The sequence below is a fragment of the Artibeus jamaicensis genome, unplaced genomic scaffold, assembly GCF_021234435.1.
Source record: "Artibeus jamaicensis isolate MK-2021 breed Jamaican fruit bat unplaced genomic scaffold, CSHL_Jam_final scaffold_474, whole genome shotgun sequence".
Classification (NCBI taxonomy): Eukaryota; Metazoa; Chordata; class Mammalia; order Chiroptera; family Phyllostomidae; genus Artibeus; species Artibeus jamaicensis.
The window spans coordinates 330953-353144 of record NW_026522046.1 but is presented as its reverse complement, the minus strand read 5'-3'; the positions used below and the strand labels follow the sequence as shown (position 1 = coordinate 353144).

Sequence of the window (22192 nt, the reverse complement as noted above, 5' to 3'; positions counted from 1 at the left end):
AAGCAAATCAAGTGTGGTGAGGCATTTTGGTAAGAACTGTTTTAATGTGCGGTTATTTTGATGGACATAATACACCAGGCTGGTAGTTCCAGTGCCGATTGCAAATAAGAATCAACTGTTAAAGATTTTTTAAAAAACAAAATTCTAAAGACCAGATCTTTCCTGGCTAACTTATATTAGAATCCCTGGGGTTTGGGTCAAAGTTTTTTGTGTTTTTTTTTTAAAGCACCACAAGGGATTTGAGTGTATGGCCATGGTTGAGAACAACTGATATGAAGAAATAGGCAGGAGTGAAGCTCCTTCTCCCATCAGTAATCCATTCAGTGAAAGCCACTATTTCAGATAGCTAATCTTTTTCACTACATTAATCATTTTAATTATTTCTGCATATAAAGCATTCACATTGTTGAATAGTTGTAATTTATAAAGGGTACAGAGAATGAAATATCTATAATTTTGCAATGATCATCATTAGCATTTACTACTTAATTAAAAGTTACAGAAGGAATATGTGCTACAAATAAAATTTCAGAATAGAAAGCCACGATTTGCCACCAGTCCACACCTGTTCCTTTCTCAGAGCGGAACTCAAGTCATTGTGCCATTTCCTTTGTGTTATATCTTCTATAAAATTTAGCAATAACATTAAACTGATCAAAGCTCTGGGAGAGTTCTAAAAAGCAAGGGGTTTTGTTGGTCATCAGCCATGTCAGGACCACTGGGCGGCTGGCAGACACTGAGTCTCATAACTCTAGGGTGGGGGCTGGGGGGTGAGTTGGGGGGTGCTGTTTCTGCTGCGTGCGATCTGAGCTGCATTGGGCTGAGGCACGTAGAGGGAAACCTCTCACTGCCTCCGGGCTGATGGCTTAGCCTCTTTAAAACCTCAACTCTGTAACTTCCTTTTCTCTAAACTCTTTGTATTTCAATGACTTAAGTTACTCCCCCCTCCCCCCCTCTTCTTGTTTGGTGAAAGCCTCGCAGTTTCTTGCTGATTCCTGCTCTTGAGGACACTGAGAGGGGAGGTTTTACCAGGCAGGTCTGGGCGTGTAACTGTGTTGAAGTGTGTGGATTACCTGCGTCTCCACTTCTGTTTCTAAGCAAAGAAATTATTTCAAGGGCATTCTCCACGGAATTTTAGAGGGGCAACTATTTTGTCAGTGTTAGACAGTAAAGAAAAAGGTAAAATTTAAGGTAAAAATTTCTTTTTACCTTAAATTTTGCAGCGTTATAGAAGATAAAACTTGGTTGCCTTACTACATTGAGTTTTTTCTAGGCATGAAGCCGAGAGCCATGAAAGAAACAGTCTCTGCTCCGTCACGAGGGGGCCACAGGGGTCAGGAATGGTACGACGCTGAGATTGCCAGGAAACTGCAGGAAGAAGAAATTCTGGTGAGCAGGTTTTAATGCACAGGTTTAGGTGAATAAGGTGTTTTTTGGTGAGTTGAGTCTTTCTTAGATTATATAATAGGCATCGTAGTAGTCCTTTGTCAGTTGAGACACAAATACCTTTTTTATAGGTGGAAAATCAAAACAACAGGAATAGTGTTTAATTTTATTTACTGAGTAAACATTAGCAATAGAATTCCATATCCTTGTCTCTTCATTATTGAGTTCTGATAATTCTCTAGTAATCTACTGTAGGATTTGGTAAAAATAGACCCTGCTCTGGCTGGTGAATGTGTACCAGCCAATTACCAACTTGAGGCACAACTAGTTTCCAGTACCAGTGTATGTTTATGTAAGATTTAAAAAAATGGACAGAACAGAATTCAATTGAGTTAATTATTTTTGCATTTTCTATAATATAGGCTACCCAGGTGGACGTCAGAGCAGCTCAAGTAGCCCAGGATGAGGTGAGTTGGTGATAACGAGGTGGTTTGTTTAGCCAGTGTTCTTTGGAACTATGACAGTAACTTTCTACCTGCAGTTCTGTAATCAGTAAGAATATGGACTGGATTTTTTTAAGGAAATCGCTAGACTTCTAATGGCTGAAGAAAAGAAAGCTTACAAGAAAGCCAAGGAACGAGAGAAATCGTCCTTGGACAAAAGAAAGCATGAGTCTGATTGGAAGGTAGGTTCTGTTTTGTTGTTTGTTTGTTTGTTTGCTTTTTAATGGTAAGTAACATTACAAATGTAAAGGGGGCACTGCTTTTAAGGTAATCCCTGCAAATATGTTTGGGATGTACAAAGTACCTGTATCACATATGTGAACCTGACTTGTAAAAGTTGTTTCACTATAGAAATCATATTAAATTCTTGAAAGTAACCATGTAAAAAGTTATTGCTAGGATTGAAACACTCATTTATTTTGAGACCCATCAGGATGTAAGCATCCTCTGGTCATGAGCAGTCTTAGTTTTACTATAGTTACCTCACAGGAGAACATAGCATTTTCACATGCATGCAGATTTCCACAGTGGCCTGTTCTTCCTGGCTGTACTTTCTGCGTGTACTGATTTTGTGCCTCATCCCTGGTGATGGACTCAGTGTTCCTCTTCCTCTTGGTCCTTGGCAGGCTGACAGATACCCCAGCAGTCATTGCTTGTGTCAGAGTGCAGGCACTGTCTAGTATGAGCTTGAGCTATTTATCACCTTCCCCTTCATGATTCAGAACTAGGAGACAAAACAGTGATGTCAGTTCACTCTACTGTGATCTAATTATTGTATACGGTGGCTGCAAATACAATTTAACAGACTTTACTCATTAGTTACTTTGTGCAAAGCATTCCTCTGGACTTGTAGGATAAGACAAAGGTATTTCCTTGTGATAATGTAGAATGTAGGCAGGAAGCCAGACTGTAGACAGCTAACAAATACAGGGTCAAGCTGGCTGATGAAAGCCTAATGGAAGAGCAGCAGAGGAGAAGCGAGAGAGTTCATGTAGTAAAGTGTTTCTAGGGAGAGAGTTTGTGTTAGACCTGGACAGATGGCGTGTGTCCACCTGTTCTCTAAGAGATGCCTCCCTGGGTCTCTGGTCCTGTCTGACTCTTGGCTATGAGGAAAGAGAAGCTACAGAAACCATGATAATAGTGTTGTTCTACTTCCTGTTGCTCAGTTACACAGTTGTTAGTCTTAAAGCAAATGAAAGTATCATTTCCATGTTGATTATTTATACTTACCTCCCTCTTGAACCATCTTTGAAATTGAGGATTTTTTTCTTACCCACTTCATTTTTAGTAGAAAGGTTCCTAAATGGTTGTCCATTAGTTAAACCACAAATAATTGTCCAGAGCAGAGTTTCTTTGCTAATAACCCTTTGAAGGAGCAGGTATTTTTAAGAATTACAAATCAGTAAAGTAAAAGAGGAAGGCCACTATTCTATCAGGTATCAGATTGCTGTGCTGTCTAGATTCCTTAATTGGTGCTGATACAGTTCTTGTATTAGAAAATGCCTTGAAATGTGCCTTAGTTACTGGCTTGAAAATTATCCTCCCTAAGTCAGGTGTTCAGAACCACGAGCACACACCTAGATTCCACGGACTCTGGGAGCCCCCCAGGTCTCTCGTTAGCTGGTGTGCACCATGTTGGTAGTGGGTGGCCAGGCACACCCTGGGGGGCGGGGTTTGCCTGGGTTCTTTAGCCCACTGATCTCACTACTCTGACAGCCTTCAGCCTACCTCTGAGACTAATTTTTTTAATCTCTGAGTGGTTGTACTTAAAAATATTTTATGTCTTAAACTGAATGTAAGTAACCTGGAATAATTAAAGGAGAGTAGTTTGACATGATTTAGATATATTCTAAACCTAATCTGTTCCTTTGTTTTTTGGTTTCTTTATGTTGTTTTTTTTTTTTTTTTCCTGTTATAGCCCAAAACATCTAAATCAGCACACTCAAAGTCAAAAGACAGTGACGAACCTCACCGTTCTAAGACTGACAGGCCAGCTCGGTAAGTTGGTACCCACAGAGGAGAGGGAGGAACTTGGCTTTGGGGGGAGTAAAGAGAAGTTGTAGCCCGAGGAGAGTGCATGTTCTTTTGCAAGGACATCCAGACCTGCACTCACGAGGTGGTATCAGGTCATGCCGGGTATTCTCCAACTTTTGTTTCCAGTTTTAAGTTGGGGGGAAGAGGTTGAATGAGAAAGATGGGGCATTTCACAGAAGCCGGGGTGGAGAGAGGGAGGATGTGCCTTTTGTTAGGGCCGAACGGTTCTTGTCTCTGTCTTCGCTGAACCAGTGCCCTCAGCCAAGAAGGGATGAGCTTAAACATGGTCCTAAGTGAAGTCTCAGGTTTTAATTTTTTACTGAGGTTCATGATCTGTGCCTGACATTTACACATGCTCAAGTTCATTTCTATGTGAGTCTCAGTGTCCTAGGCAAATGCTCACTGAGTCATTACAGGCTGTTCTAAATCCCACCAGATCAAGTCACTGTGGCTGTGCATAGGTACTTTCTGGCTTCTCTCAGGCAGTCTTGGGTCACAGTAATGGAGAAGCTGCCCTTTTGACCTCAAGGTGTCAACCTTTAAGTCTCAGGGAAGCAACCTTTGTATTTCCCCTTCATTGCTTTCTGTTGCTTTTCGAAAGAATATATGATTGGAATAGGAGGAAAGAATATTAAATAAAAAAAGATGAAAAATACTAAATTAAACATTTGGAAAATTCTGAATTATTAGAATATTGAATTTTGATCCTGATTTCTAATAATATATTTATTCTTAAAATGTAAGTTTTGTTACACTGAAGGCATACGGTATTGCTATTCCTTATTTGCCCTCACTTAAGCCATGCTGCTTATTTTTTTAAAATGAATGTATTTAGTGCCCTTTAAAAGCCATATTCTAACCCTGGCTGGCGTAGCTCAGTGGATCGAGCGTAGGCTTACGAACCAAAGGATCATGGTTCGATTCCCAGTCAGGGCACATGCCTGGGTTGCAGGTCAGTTCCCTAGAGGGGACGCACGAGAGGCACCCACACATTGATGTTTCTCTCTTTCCCTTCCCCTCTAAAGATAAATAAATAATTTTTTTTTAAAGCCACACTCTATTTCTAAGTCCTTGGGCTTTCAGAAGATAAAGACCCTTTAGAAAATTATGTCAGATTTGTGAAGCATAATGCAACAGTAGTAGAGTTGGTCTAATTGTATAAAATTGGTTCTCATAGCTTTTAGTTAAGCACATGCCAAGCAGTTTTTAAAGATTTTAGTGCCACAGGGTTTGGTCTTATGTATATCCCTGCAGTATCCACGTAAAGTAGCAACTGACTGATCTGTTCTAAGGAAGTGAATAGCTGTGCAGCGAATTGAATTCTGTAGAGTTATTTTGCCATCTTTGAAGTCCAAGGACTCCTTAGAACACTAGAATTGTACAGCAGATAAGGCAGAACAGTGTGGAATAGCCATTTTAAAAGGTTTATTAAAGTTGAAAACAAGTTCTGGGAATGCAACAGGCACTCTTAAGACTATTTGGCATATTGCAAGAGTAAATAATCACATGATCCTATATGAAAAAATGGCTGTAAGTGAAAAGTGACCTATGACTAGTGGATCTGAAGTCTTTTTTGACCTGAGAGGATCATTTGTGTGTAAACATCATTTACAGAAAGATTATGTATATGACAATACAGAAATGAAGAACATTATGTAGCCTGTATGTTCATAGTTTAAAGTTAAAGCCTGTTATCTTACTGTAGCCATCTGCACAGCTGACGTCAGAATGTGTGCTTTCTGGTTAGGATCTCTGCTCCTCTTCCAGAGTTAATCATGGCAGAAAAGTGTGGCCACTTGTACAGAAAAAGAAGGTTTCAAGGACTGAAAAACTTGGACCTTCCTAGGTGAAGATGTTTATTTACTTCAGTGTTGTTACAGTCGCAGCAGAGAGGATTCAGATTCTCAGAGGTTATAGGATTCATGGTCAAAAATCAGTTTCTGTGTCTATTATAAAATTTTTCAACTCTTCCTAAGGAAACAGAGAACCAGCTGGCAATCTGAATTAATTGTACCTCTCTGTATTGGGAAAAAGTGTCCACCCAAGTTCCAAATTTTAACCATAGGATTTTATACTGGTAATACTACCTGATACTGTATTTTCTTCCATACATGTAGTTTTGAATAAAGGTGTTGCCGCTGATAAAAATGGCGACCTCTGTAGTTGAGTGTAGTGTGCTAGTTAAGAGCACTGGTTTTGAAATCCATTTGAGTTTGAGCCCAGGCTCTGCCACTTAACCACTATGAAACTAGATAGATCACTTACCTGATCTTTAACTCTAAAATATGTGTGTGACAGGCAGGCTTAGTGTAAAATTTAAGTGATGTGTATTTATGGACAACCACAGGGCAGTCCTTACTGTATGTACAGGTTTACATCCCATGCTGACCTCTTCCAGACACTGAATACCCAGCACAAGTCTGTTGCTTGAGGAGGGGGTGAGGAATTTGGAAACATTTGCCTTTATTTTTATATGACAGAGCCCATTGTATTTACTAGCATAACTTTCCAAATTGCATAATACTTATGCCTTCCAGATTGTTTGTATAATTACACAAAACATCCTAGAGCATGGTTATATACTGACAAGTATTAACCTCATGTGGTTCCGTGCTTTAGTGCAACAATAAAACAAAAAAGGAGAGATATTATTTTTCATCTTCATTAAAGCCAAATGTTTGCAAAAATCTTGATTACATCATTAAAATAATAACTTTAGAGTAGTAAAAAATTTCCGATGTTTTTTTACATCATTTTGGGGGGGGGTTGTTTTGTTTTATTTTTTGACTTGACAAGGTGCAGATACAGCACTGCCTTTTCCTTCTGTAAGCTCTACTCTGCCACCTAGTGGATTAAGGGATTTTGCAGTAAATTTTATATGTTGACCAATGTCCCTTCTGCCCCTCACTCCCCTCTCTTGTCCTCCCATTTTGCCTGCTGCCCTCCCTCTCTCACCTCCTCTCCCTTTCCTCCTTAACTTTATCACTTCCTTCGTTTGTTCTTTGCTTTCTTCCCGTCTTCTTAAAACCTACCCCACCCATGTAAATTTCTCATTAGTGTCGGGGTCACATCACCATGATCTTTGTTTCTCTAGTCCTCAGCACAGTGCCTCACACATATGGGGTGTCCGAAAATTTGTTTTTGTTGAATTGCGTGCACCAAAACAAAAGAACAGTAAAATAAAATAATTTATCCAAGTGCATGCAACCGGCCAGGAGCTAAAATGAGAATTCTAACACATTCTGACTTTCCATTCATAACAAAAACATTTTTACCACGTGACCCAGTGAGCAGTACAGTTGCTGCCACCACTGCTGCGAGCATCTCTAACCTCAGACCTCCCCTCAGGCCGCCCCCACCTGCCGTGCCAGATGCTGAGGGTCTGGATTACACTTACTTTACCAACCAGCATAACTCCACGCGCCATTTCTCAAGACCGGAGTCCTCTCATAAAGGTAAGAATATAATAGATGGTCAAATTTAGGGTCTTTTTATGTAATCCTCGTGGTAGGGTGGAAAAATTAAATGCTGTCTTACAGATCCGTGAAGTGGAAAAATATTCCTCTCAGCAGAACATTATAATATTCTTCATTTATTAAAAAATAAACAATTTTTTAACAATGCAGAAACAAAACACCTTAAATCGAATGCAAGATTTTCTGTATTTTCATTTCTCTGCAGAGATTTCATTGCTCCATCATATTCTTCATCATATTCAGATGGTTGTTTCTACTATTTAGATCTATTGGGATTTTTCTTTTTTAGCTCTTGTTTACCAAATTCCCAAGTCTGTACTGATTAGACTTAAAATACACAAAACATACACACACACACACAAACACGCAAAAGAAAAACGGGGCAAAGAAAATGAGGAAAGAGGATGCGATTTAAGTTGGACCAGATCTTTAAAATGAAAGAAATGGTTGCATGTAGTTGCTTTTCAAAATATGTGCATTCACTAATGTGTTCCTTAAAGATAGTCATAAAATGAGATAACAAAAAAGTAGTTTCTTGTATTAATTTCCTCATCTAAAAGTGGAAGTGATTTTTTTAACCTTCACCCACATGCATGCTTAGTGAGGAGACCGGAGGGGGACAGAGGGGGAAAGAACGATCAGTGGGAGTATGTCACATCCATGGATCGGTCAGCTGCCTCTGGTTAGTGCCCCAGCTGGGTACCAAACCTGCAGCCTAGGCATGTTCCCTCACCGGAAATCGAACCATGACTCTGGCTTACGGGACCTGGCTCCAGTCAGCTGAGCCACAGCAGTCAGGGCTAAAAATGGAGGCGATTGTAATAGTGTCTGTGTTGTCAGGATCATATAAGTAAAATATCTGAAAGCGAATCTTAGGTCTTACTGATGTTTGTTTGTTATGGTTTCTTCAAAGATTTTGTGATGTTTTCATTATGCTTTTCTAAATCTAACGACAGCCTTCTCAAACTTCTTTTTTCTTTCTGCAGTCATTACAAAATACCAATATACAATGCCACTTCTGACTAACTCAGAATTTGTAGGGGATGAGAGTTGCTGCTAGTCATTGGTATCATTTCAAAGCTTTTCTTCCTCCCGCCCCGCCCCTTTCATTCTGAGAGCCATCCAGTATTGAGAAGAAGACACAAGACATTATTTAAAAGATGGGACTCCTTGGATTTCATCAAAACAACCCCTACACTACAATTTTCATTCTTCTGTGGCCTTTTTACCATCTTTGATTTAACTGGAAGTAGCTCATTTTTCTTATGCTATATGCAGGCATTATTTTTTTTAAGGGCTGCCTTTCTGTTCTTGACATATCTGTGGTATATAGTATTAAAATAACACATGATTTTATATGTAAATATTTTATACTTAAGGTCAAAGAAAACACAAAACGCATAGACATAAAGATGAATAATTTTGCCGAAGCAATCTGAGAGTTTCAAAGTTTAAATTTGTTTTAATTTTTATTTTTTAATCTTATATTTAAAAGTACTTTTAAACTTTAAAAATTATTATTGCCATTCATGTCATGTTACATCAGTTTCATGCATACAATGTATTGATTAGACATTTATATGACTTATGAAGTGACCACCTGGATGAGTCTAGTATCCCATCTGACATGATAGTTACTACAGTATTATTAACTATATTTCTGTGCTGTACTTTAGTTCTTAAGACTGTTTCTATAACTACCAGTTGGCACATCTTCATCCCTTTACTTTTTTCACCCATCCTCCCAACTCTCCTCCCATAATCCAGTCATCAGTTGGTTCTCTGCACGTGAGTTTGTGTCTGTTTTGTTTTGTTTTCTAGATTCTGTGCATTAAGTGAAATCATATGGTATTTGTCTTTCACTGTCTGGCTTATTTCACTTATACTAATACTCTTTAGGTCTACCCACATTGTCTCAAATGGCAAGATTTCTTGTTGCATTGTGAGTGTGTACCACACTTTTTAATACACTTGTCTATAGATGGACACTTTGGTTGCTTTTATATCTTAGCTATTGTAAATGCTGCAGTGTAAACATAGGCTTATGTATGTCTTTCCAAGTCGGTGTTTTTGGTTTACTTGAATAAGTACCCCAAAGTGGAATTACTGGATCTGTGGTAGTTTATTTTTAATTTTTGAGGAAACTTGGTCCTCCATACTGGTTTCCACAGTGGCCGTACCATCTGTGTTGCCGCCAGCAGTGCCTGCGAGTTTCTCGATTGTCGATTGTGTGATGGCAGCTGTTCCGAAAGGGGGGGGGTGTGATCTCTAATTGTGTTCATTTGGATTTCCCTGACCACGAGTGGTGTTGAGCATCTTCTTACATGTCTGTGGGCCATCCGTATGTCCCCTCTGGACAATTGTCTATCTATTCAGGTCTTCTATCCATTTTTTAATTGAATTGAGGGTTTTTTTGGTGTTAAGTTGTTTGACTTTCGTATATATCTTGAATATTAACCCATTTTGGGATGTTTAACTGGTGAATATCTTCTCTTCATTCAGTAGGTTGTCTTTTCCTCTGGTTGATGGTTTCCTTCAGCGTGTAAAAGCTCGTTTACTTTGATGTAGTCCTGTGTGTTTATTTTTTTGTTTTCTTTGCCCAAGGGTACATATCCTTACATATATAGAGAGAGAGCTAAGAACGATGTCAAAGAGTTCACTGCCTGTGTTTTCTTCTAGGAGTTTTATGGTTTCCAGTCTTACATCTAAGTCTTTAATCCATTTTGAATTTATTCTCGTATTGATACATGATATAAGAAAGTGATCTAGTTTCATTCTTTTGCATGTGTCTGTCCAGTTCCCCAGCACCATTTATTAAAGTGACTGTTTTTTCCCCGTTGTGTATTCTTGCCTCTGTTGTCATAGATTGACTGTGTAGGCATGTGTTTCTTTCTGGGATTTCGTGTTCAGTTGTATTGATCCATGTGTCTGTTTTTATGGCAGTACTATGATGTTTTTATTATTATAACCCGGTAGTGTAGTTTGATATTAGGTAGTGTGATACTTTCAACTTTGTTCTTTTTTTCTCATGACCTCTGTAGCTATTCGGGGTCTTTTGGGTTCCATATAAATTTTAGGATTATTTGTTCTAGTTCAGTGAAAAATACCATTGGTATTTTGATAGGGATTGCATTGAATCTGTAAATTGTTTAGTTTCAGAGATTTTTCTTTAATGATGTTTCTTCTTTTTTCCTCCCTTCCCAGGTTTCCATTACAAGCAGTAGAAACCTAGGCATCTGCCTTGAAAATGGACTCACTGTGGCAAAGGTCACTGGATGATGCAGGACGCATTCCACGCTTCTTCCTTCTTCCTGTGTTTCTGTTCCTGGGATTTATCCTCAAGTGTTTTTCTGACCATAAATAATTTTTAATGCATTTAAAATGATGTTTTGCTTATTTCTGATCATTTGGGCAGTACAAGAAAATCTAGCTTCTGAATATTGACCACCTCCATGCTGCATATACTTCCTACAAAATGCCATTTTTCTTACATACAGAGTATTGGCATCTAGGAACTAAGCTTCATTTAGGAATTAGAATTTAGTGAAGATCATATGATCAAGGTAAAACATAACGTTTGGATAAGATGCAGATAAAAGAAGGTAAGAAATAGTTTTGGGAGGTACATTAGTGTATGATATATGGAAACACAGAGCCGTTTGTTTTTGTACTCTTCAGGAAAAGAAAAATATCACAACTGTAAAGTATTAAAAAAAAACATCTGGAACAGTTGAAACATGTTACTCTGACCACCAGGACTGTATGAGTTTTGCAGATCCTTACAAATTCTCCAGGGAAACTTGGCCTGGACGCGCTCTCACACTTTCTTGCTATTGCTTCCTCAATAGCAAGGCTTCTGAAACCTCGAGGCATTGCCCATTTATTAGTATTTATTGGAAAAAACTTATTTCTATTATATCTTAACTCAGGTCTATGTGAAGTCAACTAAAAATGAAAACTTTCTATTTCTTCTTTTATTTTACACTTACTCATACAGCCGAGGCAAATGGAATTAGGAAGTAATGATCTCATCATTCTCTCTGGCCATAGACTGACGTTTTCCTCTTGCTTAAAAAACATAATAGTATTTGTTGGCAACCTCTCACAGATGTTTTACACATGTCCCAATAATTAGGTTAATTCAACTTGAAGTTGATAAAGTACTTCTTTATGCAAGTTTTTGATTCTAAATATTCATTAATGATACATGATCATGAGATCCTTAATATAAGACATTTAAACTCCTCTTCAGGAAATCTAGTCTTTGTCTAGCTCCTAACCTTATGGAAATACTTCTTTTCCCACCGTAGTAAGTAAACCCAAATGTCAGTCATGCTGTATTTACACATACATACACAAACACACATGTATATGTATGTGTATATATGTCTATATGTATGTGTAATATATTCACAGCTTGACTGCCTATTATTTTTCACCGTATGGTGTTTGTTTAGGAATGAAATGTATAGGCAACTAGAGAAAAAAGCTCTTAATCCATTCTTTCCCCATTGGGAAATGCCTTCCGTTTGCCTTACCTTTCCAGTGTTTAGAGTCAGGCAATATTCAGGAAGCTGTTTAGAGTAGTTTTGAGAGTAGATTTGGATCTTTCATTCTCAGAAGGGTCTTGGGTTTCATAAAGTTTTTGGATTATACGAATTAGGGTAAAAGGTATCTAAAAGAGTTAAGTTTTGGGGAGATGATAATCAAAGAAAGAAACAAAACCCTAAGGAAGGGAGTCATTTCAGAGAAATGGGGAGAGGGAAAATAATAGGACTTTGAGTGGCCATGATGAAATGAATGAGGAAAAGCCTTCATTTCGTCGGGGCAAACCAGAGTGGTCCTGGCTTTCCATCAGACTGCAGAGGCGGTGGTTTCAATGTCCGAAGCTGAGGCCTGTTGACTCACAGGAACGCTGTAGGTTTCTTTGTCTGCCCTGTGGTTTTGCTTCTTGTTTTTTACAAGTTTTTATGGTAGATTTAAAGAAAAAAGTATTTTTATTTGATAGTAAGGCAAATGGGCAATATCATTTGCCATATTTTTATTTTATAAATGTTTATTTTTATATCTCATGCATTGATCAGTTTTACTTTTAAAATTCTGCATTTCTCTTGCCTCACATGTACTTTATTCGATTGTATTTATTATTGTGAAATGCCAACTGAGTATATTTCATTTCAAAATGTCAGGCCACTTAACACTTAACCAGGATGTTAGTGTTTTAACTGTCTTAGTGAGTGACCAAAGGTGACATTTTCCTTGTGACATTCAATTCAACTTCTGTACTGAAAATTTGATTTTGGGGGGGTTTTAAAAGATTAGTATTCTAAGATATTTTGATTTAACTTAATTTTTTGTAAAGCAGACACTTTTTAAAAAGAGTATCAGAGTAATTCTTTCCCCATGAATAAGGAGACAGAAATCAAAGTCGACCAGTGAAATCCTCTTACTCTTATTCAAATAATGCGATTATCTTTGAGATCATAGAAGCAACTAACAAGAGTATTTTAAGAAACTGCCAAATTTCACTGCATTCTCTGCTTTTCACTGTCATTTTTTTATATAAGTGTGGAAGCTTTTATTTTGTTCCTGTTCCTAGTACTAGAACACATGCAATTTAATTTTTAGGCCCACAGTGCATTATGCTTTAATGTTGTGATGTAAACTAATGCTTCTGGACTTGGAAAATCTTTTTGTTTCTATACCTCTGTTCTCTGGAGGCCAGGCTCTGTTAACCAGTGTTGCCGAATGAGCGTAGTATGTTAAGGAGCCTTTTACTGGACACACACAACCTCTCCCCCAACCTTGATTTTTGTAGGTCATTGCCGGAAGGCTGGTGAGGTAGGGTCCACTGAAACGTTCTGAGTTAAAAAGATGTCGGCTCTATGTCGGACTGGTACTAACAGTATTGTTTACTGAGAGCCTAGACAGTTATGCACACACTTTAAAAGAACATCGAGATTTTTAGAAAGTGACTTTGAATACCATTGAAATACTATTTCTCAAATGTCTTTACAAAAACTAGCAACAGTCTAATGAACTGCAAGAAAAAATACATGGCTTTTCATTGTAGAGAAATGTCTAAAGTAGAAAAGAAAGATATGGAGAGATACTCCCAGGAGGAAAACCTTTCCAGAATGACAGTGGCCACTTGGATCTGCATCATCGTATTCCCACTGTGTGACCAGTGGCCTGGTGCTCCCCACTGGGAACTGTGAACGGGACCCAGTCCCTTCTTTCCTTCTCTGCTGTGGCCCGCAGCCAAACTTCGGTGATGGATAAATTCATTGCTGACTTTGACCACACCTTTCCCTCCATGTCAGGACTTTTTTGGTATGAAAATAATTAACTTTTAACTGATAATTATTTTTCTTTAATACTGTCACATATTCTCTAAATTCATCTTGTGCCAAGTTGTTCTTTCAAACACCTATTATAATATGGTGCATTCATTTTACCACAAAAGTGGTTAACATTTTAGAGCCTTGATTTTTAATGAGTATTACCTTTGTATAAAAAATCACTTTGGGGAATACCAGGGTTATTCATTTATTCAGTGATGACTTTCTTAAAAGATAACTGGTGATTGGCTATAAATCTTCAGCCAAATATAGGGACAACTAACCTGAGTAATCAGCTTTCTGAAGGACTGAGAGCAGAATACAACTTGCATTTAAGGGTTTTTTTTTCCCCTTTTGGGAAAATAGTATTTGTGTAGGGGGTGTCGATGTGGGAAGGGAGCACTGATTGGGTAGATTTCACTGTACATAGTGTGCCATATTCTGATAGCATTGGCTTTTTAGAGAGAATCATAAAAAATAGAGGTGTGTTTATTCAACATAAAGAAAAACACAGATTTTTTAAATACTTTGTTCATTAGTTACTGCTCATTGTCAGAGAAGTGACTAGATTAAAAGTTCCCATTTTTCCTCACATCTGGTGGTGCCTGTGAGTCTTAAAGCCATAACTGCTTATCTTCCTATTGCCGAATCCTTTTCTCCCCTGTGCTCGTAAGAGGTAACAGGGGCAGGGAGAAGCAAAGACTGTCCAAATAATGCTGCGTGGGGCAGAGAGTCATCCAGATTCTTGGGGGAAGAATCTGTTATCCTGATGATATTATATAAGGTCATTAAAGGGAAGTGTCCAAGCTGTTGTTGCTCTTGCCATTTAACTGTTGTTGGAAAAGCTGAAGTTTCATTCTAGAGAAGCCAAGAAGGAAGCGGTAAACTGGGAAAATCTCACTTCTACAAAGTCACTTTTCTGATGAGACCTGCTCTTTCTGTCAGCATTGTCTCGGGAGCAGTATTGCCTTAATTAGCGTGATTCCAACCGAGGTCAGTGTATTGTACTTCTTATATGTAAATGACTGTCAACTCTCCATTATCCCTAAACATCCTTGCTACCAGGAAGTTTGAAGCTCCTTCCACTGAGCTATGGGTAACCGATACACTGTTAGATACATCATTTCATGTCAAGTTTGCCTCGCTGTCTGCAGACGGGCGGTGGCATGACCAAAAAGGCTGGTAGGAGGGGGGAAGTCTCCTGGCCAGATTCTTCAGGTGATCACTTCCTGAATAAGTGAGAGTTGACTGTCTTTTTCCATTATGACTCTGTAGGGGATATTTCCAAAGGTTCTGTTACACACTAAAGTCAACTCAGTATTGTCTTGTAAGAATTTCATCTGCACTCTTAGTGCGGAAGTGCAGGACATTAACAACAAAAAGAAAACCAAACAAAATAGAGACCTTTACTTGAAACTAGAGATTTGATGGTGTGAAGAGTCCTTCTGGTGTATTACTTTCATAGAAAATTACCCAGGGGAACTCATTGTGACGGGGAAGACACCAGGCTGTTCGTGGAAGGTTGTAGTTGATGCCCCAAACTAACATAACCGTCTTAAGTACTCATGTTGATGTATGGAAATATCTGGTCCTAAAAACCACTCTTTCCCTATGTATTTGTGTGAATTGCCTAGAAACATGTCCCAAATAGATTTAATGCGCATTTGTGTATTCTCAGCAACTAGAAAGTTTTTTCTCCTTTTGAGTGGCTCCTCATGGCATAGGGGCCCAGCACTATGCTGGTTCCAGCGTTTCAGACAAGGACAGAATTAATTGTATAACTCAGTTCCCCACTGTTTATTGCTGAGGTTCATGTCTAAAGAACAGAATTAAAAGACAGGGTTTGAGGGACATTTCTTTCACAAAGAGCAAGGATTAAGAACAGTGAAGACAGTTGGGGGAATTTCCTGTCACACGTTATATGCTTAGGATATGTTTTTGTTGCACTGAATTTCAGACCGTCACTGCTAAAATAGCTTCTACCTGTTAAATTTTGTGGGAGGGGTTTTGATGTTAGAATATTTTAAAAAACTTCTGGTTGAATTAGTCTTTGAAATCCCTGCAGATTATAACTTCAACTCTTGCTATAAACCGAAAGCCCAGTGCCCTTTCTCTGAAATAGCTATATTTTTTACCTGCCTCTTACAGGCAACCCAGTATTTATCTCATGAGGTATTGTACATAATGAGGAGGTATAGTAGGAAGACAGCGTATAAAAATGATGATCCAAAATGAGAATTCTCTGAAATGGTGTTTTCCTTGAGAAGAATCTATCCCAGCACAATATTATATTTTAAAAGGTGCTGAATTAACCAAGTACAAGAGTTTGCTTGTATAAATCAAGTTGCTCAGGAAATTTGAGGTGGTGCTGTCATTTGTCTTACAATTCGGAAAAGCACTCTTTTGAGACAGTTACTACACGGTACCCAGTTTCAGATTCTTTTGACATTTGCAACATGGATATGTTTAAACAACATGTAAGGCATTATCCCAAGTGCTCATCAACTTGTAGCCAAGCCCCGGAGGGAAAGGCAGCTTTGGAATGGTCACTTCATGAAACTGAACAGTACCTTAATGGAACAGCTGCCCAAGGACAGAAAACAGAAGCCACCTCAAACCACATGCCTATCTAGAGATTAAGTGAAACTGTGAGGGACACTTTGTGGATGCCTTAAAGGTGACCGATGTGGGGGACTGGTGGGTGTGGGTGCACCCATCTGGATAAGCCGGAGGAGACGGTCTGTTTTAATTCACCTTCACACAACACAAGTTGTTCCCGCTCATGACCTCATTGAGGAAAACAAGAAACATGGTGCTGGTGACTTTCATGTGTCTTGGGAGGTGGAGGTGGCAATGTCAATTGGACTCTCCAGTGCTCAAGCCTCCCTTAAATGCCACTTACACATCTACATTAATTCATCTATGCAAGCTTGTGTTTTTATGGTTTGTTTTTTATACCTATGTTCCATTTGATTCTATAAACATCAGGATTCACATTGACATTTTGAATAATTTTCAAACCAAAGTATTGTATAAGTTTGTGTGCTTGTTTTCCTGGCTGGTCTGAGGCAAACACCAATATTGTCCTTTTCTCTTAATAAAGTCATACATTTGTTAAAGTCTGTGGTCTCTGACTCATGTTCTCTTCACTGCCTTCGAAGGTTTAGAAAGTTCCAGGAGGGTTATCTGTTTTCTTTACAAAGGAGCCCTAATATGTCTTTCTTTAATTATGGAAAATTGTCTCTTATCCAAGTTCCATCCCCTGTTTGTAACCACCCACACGTGACACTGATATGCTCTCTGATCATGGCAATTCTTGACGAGTACCCCCGAGTCTAAAGTTGGTTAGAAAAGTGGGTTTGTTCTGTGTGTGGTGGTGGCTTGGCAGATATGTGGACGTTCATACAGTGATCCAGACAACTGAGGACCCCATGTGTGCAGCGACTTCCTCTGCCCTGCACACGACACTTTGTGGACTTTGAAAACACACATTAATAATAACTACTGTTTTGTTTTACCTTTATGAGGCAGAGGTCTTTATTTTATTTAGCTTAATAGGATAACCATGATGTGGGAACTGATTCTGTAGAAATGTAGCAGGTTACTTAAAAGTAATATACTACTTCAGTGACAATTAAAGTGATTTTTAAAGAGGTCACTAATTAATTTTCCTGAGCCACACTCTTGAGGCCTCTTCTCTGGCCAGTATTATAGAGAATCTAAAAGATCTTATGTATCAGTGCTGTATGTCACAACCAGGTGCCTGAGGGACACCAGTGGTGTACAGGTGTTACTTAGTTAAAGCAAGTTTGTATATTTATTTTAGCCTTTCATTTCTAAAGAATCACTGGGTGCAAATTGCCAGTGCAAGACGGTGACACATCTACGAGTTGATTTTTTAAAAAAGTACTTCTGATAAGAACAGATGGGTGTGGACAACAGCAGGGTGATGATGGAGGTATGAAAGGCTAGTGATGGGAAGAAGACGATAGAAAATCAAGCTACAATAATAGAGAATATGTAATTCACGTAAGCTCCCTTCAATCTGTAGCGGAAGGTGCCTAATACGATCGGGTGGGTGTTTGTGGATGCGACTGAGTCCGAGTGGGGAGAAGCAGCTCCTCGGGAAGCCCCTCCTTAAAGGCCTCAGGAGAACGTTAGCCAACCCCGCCGGCCCACCATACATTTGGAGATTTAGATCTCTAAGAGCACTTTGGATTACTACAAGTCGTAGGGTAGGGGGTGCAGACAATTTCACCCCCATGTCAAGGGGCAGAAGACCACTTGGCTCCTCCCCCCAATTGCATACAGGTTGTGTGCTTGCTGAAGACAGCATGAAAGTCAGTGAACTAAATACATTTACAGGAATAAGGAGATTAGGGTCCTCGTCCTGGCTTTGCTGTGTGTAAACTTGCTTCCAAATCTGGGGACACCAGCGCTGGCCCTCTGTACCTCCGTACCTTCACTAGAGAGGCCTGTTGCCATGAACGTTGGTGCTCTCTGAGCACCCCTTCAGCCTTGACACCAGGGTCCTTGCTGCCCAGGCCTGCTGGGCTTTCTAAGATGCTCTGGAAAGAAAAGAGCCTCCTGTAGTACTGGGGCCTGTCAAGTCCACAGAACGTCCTAGGCATTTATTCGTAGGTCTTATTTCGGATCTTGGGTTCCTTAAAAACACAAGATTTTAAATTTCTCTTAATTTTATTTATTATTTGCCTTTCTTGACAAAAATTGTACGTATACAACATGATGTTCTGATTTACATATGCACTGAAATGATTACCACAAACTATTTAACGCCCAACTTTTATTGTTACCTTTGTGTGTGTGTGATAACACGAGATCTATTCTCAGCAAATTTCGTTTATAACATACTGTTGTAACTATAGGCACCATGCTGTATATTGTGTCCTCTTACAACCGGAAGTTTGTTCGTGCCTTTTGCTGCCCCGAGGTGCCTGACTGCACTATTCTCCCAACCCCTCACCCAGAACATTGCCCTTAACTTACCTGGGTCTCGTTAACCAAAATCTGTCTTTATTCCCAAGTTTCAAAGGGGAGCTCCTTCATGAAAAAAGCCTGAGGGTGGTCTCGTGAACCCCTTACCTCCCACTAGTAGACCTTGCTTTCATACTCCCAAACACAGGCCTCTCACCAATTCCGGTGCCTAATTATACAGACCTGGTTCGGGTCCTGTTAATCACGACAGGTGTTAGTTAAACCTGCCGCGCCACGTTCCTTGGCGTCGTTGCTCACCTTACAAACAGCGCTGGGGGCGCCTGCCTGACGGAGGAGGACTTGCCTGCCCACGGGCCACGCTGCTGCCCTCACACCTCACACCCGACCTCGGGAGTTCTCACAACACACCTGGGGATGTGAGTGTGAGTGTGTGTGAGTGTGTGAGGATATATGTCTGCAGTGTATCTAACTTTGGCTTGGAAGGTCTGTGTATAAATGACAATGGACTTTTCTGACCTGGAGTGGTGAGTACCAAAGGGTGTATATCAATTTTCCCTTTTATGGATCGTGCAAAATGTCTCAAGTCTTAAAATTAAGTCTTCGTCTAGCCTCATCATGAATATTTTCTTCTGTATGTTTTTTCCTAAAAGTTTTGTTGTTTTAAGTTCTGCATTTAAGTCCTTAATCTACTTTGAGTTAATTTTTAACTAAAGGATAGGTATTAGGTCCAGTTTTTTGGTTTCGGTTTTGTTTTTTTCGTTGTTGTTGCCTGTATGTCCAATTGCGTTTGCCCCAATTGCTTTGATACCTCTGTCAAACCCAGCTGAGCATACACTGCGTGCGTCTGTTTTGTGAGTGCGCCGTTGTTTCCCATGGGCCTCTTTCTCCCTCCGCCAGTATTACAGTCTTGATTACTGCAGATAGACAGTGAGTCTTCGAATGGGGTAAACTGATTTCTTAACTGCATTTTTCGAAATTGTTTTAGCCATTCTAGTTCTTTTGCCTTAGAATTTAAATTTTAGACTAATTTTATACACATCTACAAGAAATATTGCTGGGATTTTGAAAGGAATTATATGAAACCACTGTATCAATTTGAAGAAAATTGACGTTTTTATTGTGTTGTCTTCCAAAAAAAAAAAGAAAACTAATGCTATGTCTCCATTTATTTGAATCTTTCACCAGTGTTTTGTAGTTTTTAGCATTTGCACTCAGTACAGGTTTTGTTGGGTGTCTTCTAAGTGTTTAATTTTTGTGTGATCATAAATGGTGTTTCGTGTTCTCGTGTCTTGCTAACATACAAAAGTAAATTGATTGGGTGCATTTGTCTTGTATCCTGTGGCCTTTCTGAACTCAGTCCTTCTAGTTCTGTGTAGGTTGATTGGTTTTCTACATAGACGATCGTGTCATCTCTAAAACGAACAGTTTTACTGCCTCCTGTCTTATTTGTATGCCTTTCATTTCCTTTCCTTATTGTACTGCCTGGAATTTCTAGCACTGTGAGCAATAAAAGAAGTGAGAGCGGATATCCTTGCCTCGATTCCGAGCTTAGGGACAAGCATTTGCTTTTGACATTTTAGAATAATGTAGCTATTTGTCTTTTTATGATGCTTTCTGTCAAGTTGAGGGATTTCTTTCACCTCTTGTTTTCTGAGAGTTTTAACCATGAATTGTGTTGAATTTTGTCAAATGTGTGTGTATGTGTGTGTTACACTGATTTTGAGTTCGGAGTCAGGCTTGCATCCCTGGTATAAAGCTCACGTGGTTGAGATGTGTACTTCTTTTTTTATATAGTATTGTCGAATTCTGGTTTCTAATGTTCTGTTAAGGATTTTGCGTTTATATTTGTGAGCAATATTAATCTGTAGTTTTTGTACTGTCTTTCATTGAATTTTGTATTAGGGCAGTGCTAAAAATAGAGAACTTTCCTGTTTTGTGGATGACATTAGGTAGAATTGGTGCTCTTTTAAATAAAGGTTTTTATAAAGAATTTTGCAGTGAAATCATCTGTGCCTGGAGATTTCTTTTGGGGAGCTTTTTAAGTAAATTTTTAAATATATTTTTATTTTTTTTACTTAAAAATTTTTTTTTAATTTATTTATTTTTAGAGGGAAAGGAGAGAGGCAGAGAAGTATCAATGTATGGTTGCCTCTCATGTGTCCCCTGCTGGGAACTGGCCTGCAGCCCAGGCATGTGCCCTGACTGGGAATCGAACTGTAATCCTTTGGTTGGCAGGCGTGGACTCAATTCACTGAGCTACACCAGCCAGAGCTTGGGAGTTTTTAAAAATTCAGTTTTTTTAAATAGTTACAGGACTATTCAAATTATGTTTTTTCTATTGAGTACATGTTTTTCAAGGAATTGGACCATTTCATCCAAGGTGTCAAGTTTATGTGTGTGGAAATGTTCATTCCCTGTCTCTTTGATAACTGCTGGGTTTGTAGTGATGTCTTCTTTTTTATGCCTGATATTGGCAATTTGTACCTTCTCTATTATTTTTTTGTTTTTTGCTAGTCATGTTAGAGGCTTGTCTATTTTATTGACCCTTTTAAGGAATTATCTTTTAGTTTCATTGATATTTTCCTATTTCTTTGTTTTCACTTCCATTAGTTTCTGATTTTTATTATTTCCTCCTGCTTGTTTTGGGTTTGTTTTGGTCTCCTTTCTAGGTTCTTGAGGTAAGAGCTTCAATTACGATTTGAGACTGTTTCCTCTCTTCCACCGTAAGCACTTAATGACACAAATTTCTCGGCTTGGGTGAGATAAGTGGCACCGCTTTGACTGGCTCACACATTTTGATGTGTGTTGCTTTCATTTTTGTTCAGAACAACGTATTGTTTAAAATCTCTCTTGAGGTTTACTCTTTGATCTGTGGATAATTTAGAAGTGTTCTGTGTAGCTTCTAAATTTCGGGAGGTTTTCCTGATACCTGCTTTTAATTGCCAGTTTGATTCTGTTGCGGCTAGAGAGCACGTTCTGTGTGGCTTCAGCTGCGTTACATGGCAAGGTCTGTTTTGTTTCCCTGCATGTCGTTTGTCTGGGATGTTCATTTTTTGTTGTTGGGTGGTGTGTTTGAGGAGTGTTGGCTGGATCTTGTTGACTGGTGACATTATTAAGTTCTTCTATGTACTGACCTGTCTCATTCCACGGATTCCCAAGACAGGGGTTAAAGTCTTCAACTATAATTGTAAATGTGTCTCTTTTTTTTCAGTTCTGTTCATCTTTGTTTTGCATGTTTTGCAACCCTTTTGTTTGATACAATGCCTTTAGGATTACTGTGTCGTCTTGGTGGTGTGACCATTTTATCATTATGTTATAATGTGCTTCTCTGTCGCTTCTAATTTGCTTTGCTTTGGAATGTACATTATCTGATGCCGAGAAAGCCACTTTTGCCTACTTTTGATTAAAGTTTGCACAATGTAGCTTTTTCTACCTTCTTAATTTCAACCTGCCTATATATTATATTTGAAATGACTCTTAGTAGAAAGTATGCAGT

General features: G+C 38.9%; 1 protein-coding gene across 2 annotated transcripts in view; it reads left to right on the top strand.

The window, feature by feature from the left end:
• The window catches only part of CCDC50 (coiled-coil domain containing 50), a 68817-nt gene extending 51955 nt beyond the window's left edge, over positions 1–16862 (top strand). For both annotated transcript variants that reach the window (XM_037131780.2, XM_037131781.2), the window contains 6 exons: positions 1274–1389; positions 1809–1853; positions 1967–2071; positions 3808–3887; positions 7272–7378; positions 10604–16862. In XM_037131780.2, the coding sequence (XP_036987675.2) occupies positions 1274–1389; positions 1809–1853; positions 1967–2071; positions 3808–3887; positions 7272–7378; positions 10604–10623 (473 nt within the window). In that variant the 3' untranslated portion in view covers positions 10624–16862. The remainder of the gene's footprint in view (positions 1–1273; positions 1390–1808; positions 1854–1966; positions 2072–3807; positions 3888–7271; positions 7379–10603) is intronic.
• The last annotated feature ends 5330 nt before the right edge of the window (positions 16863–22192 follow it).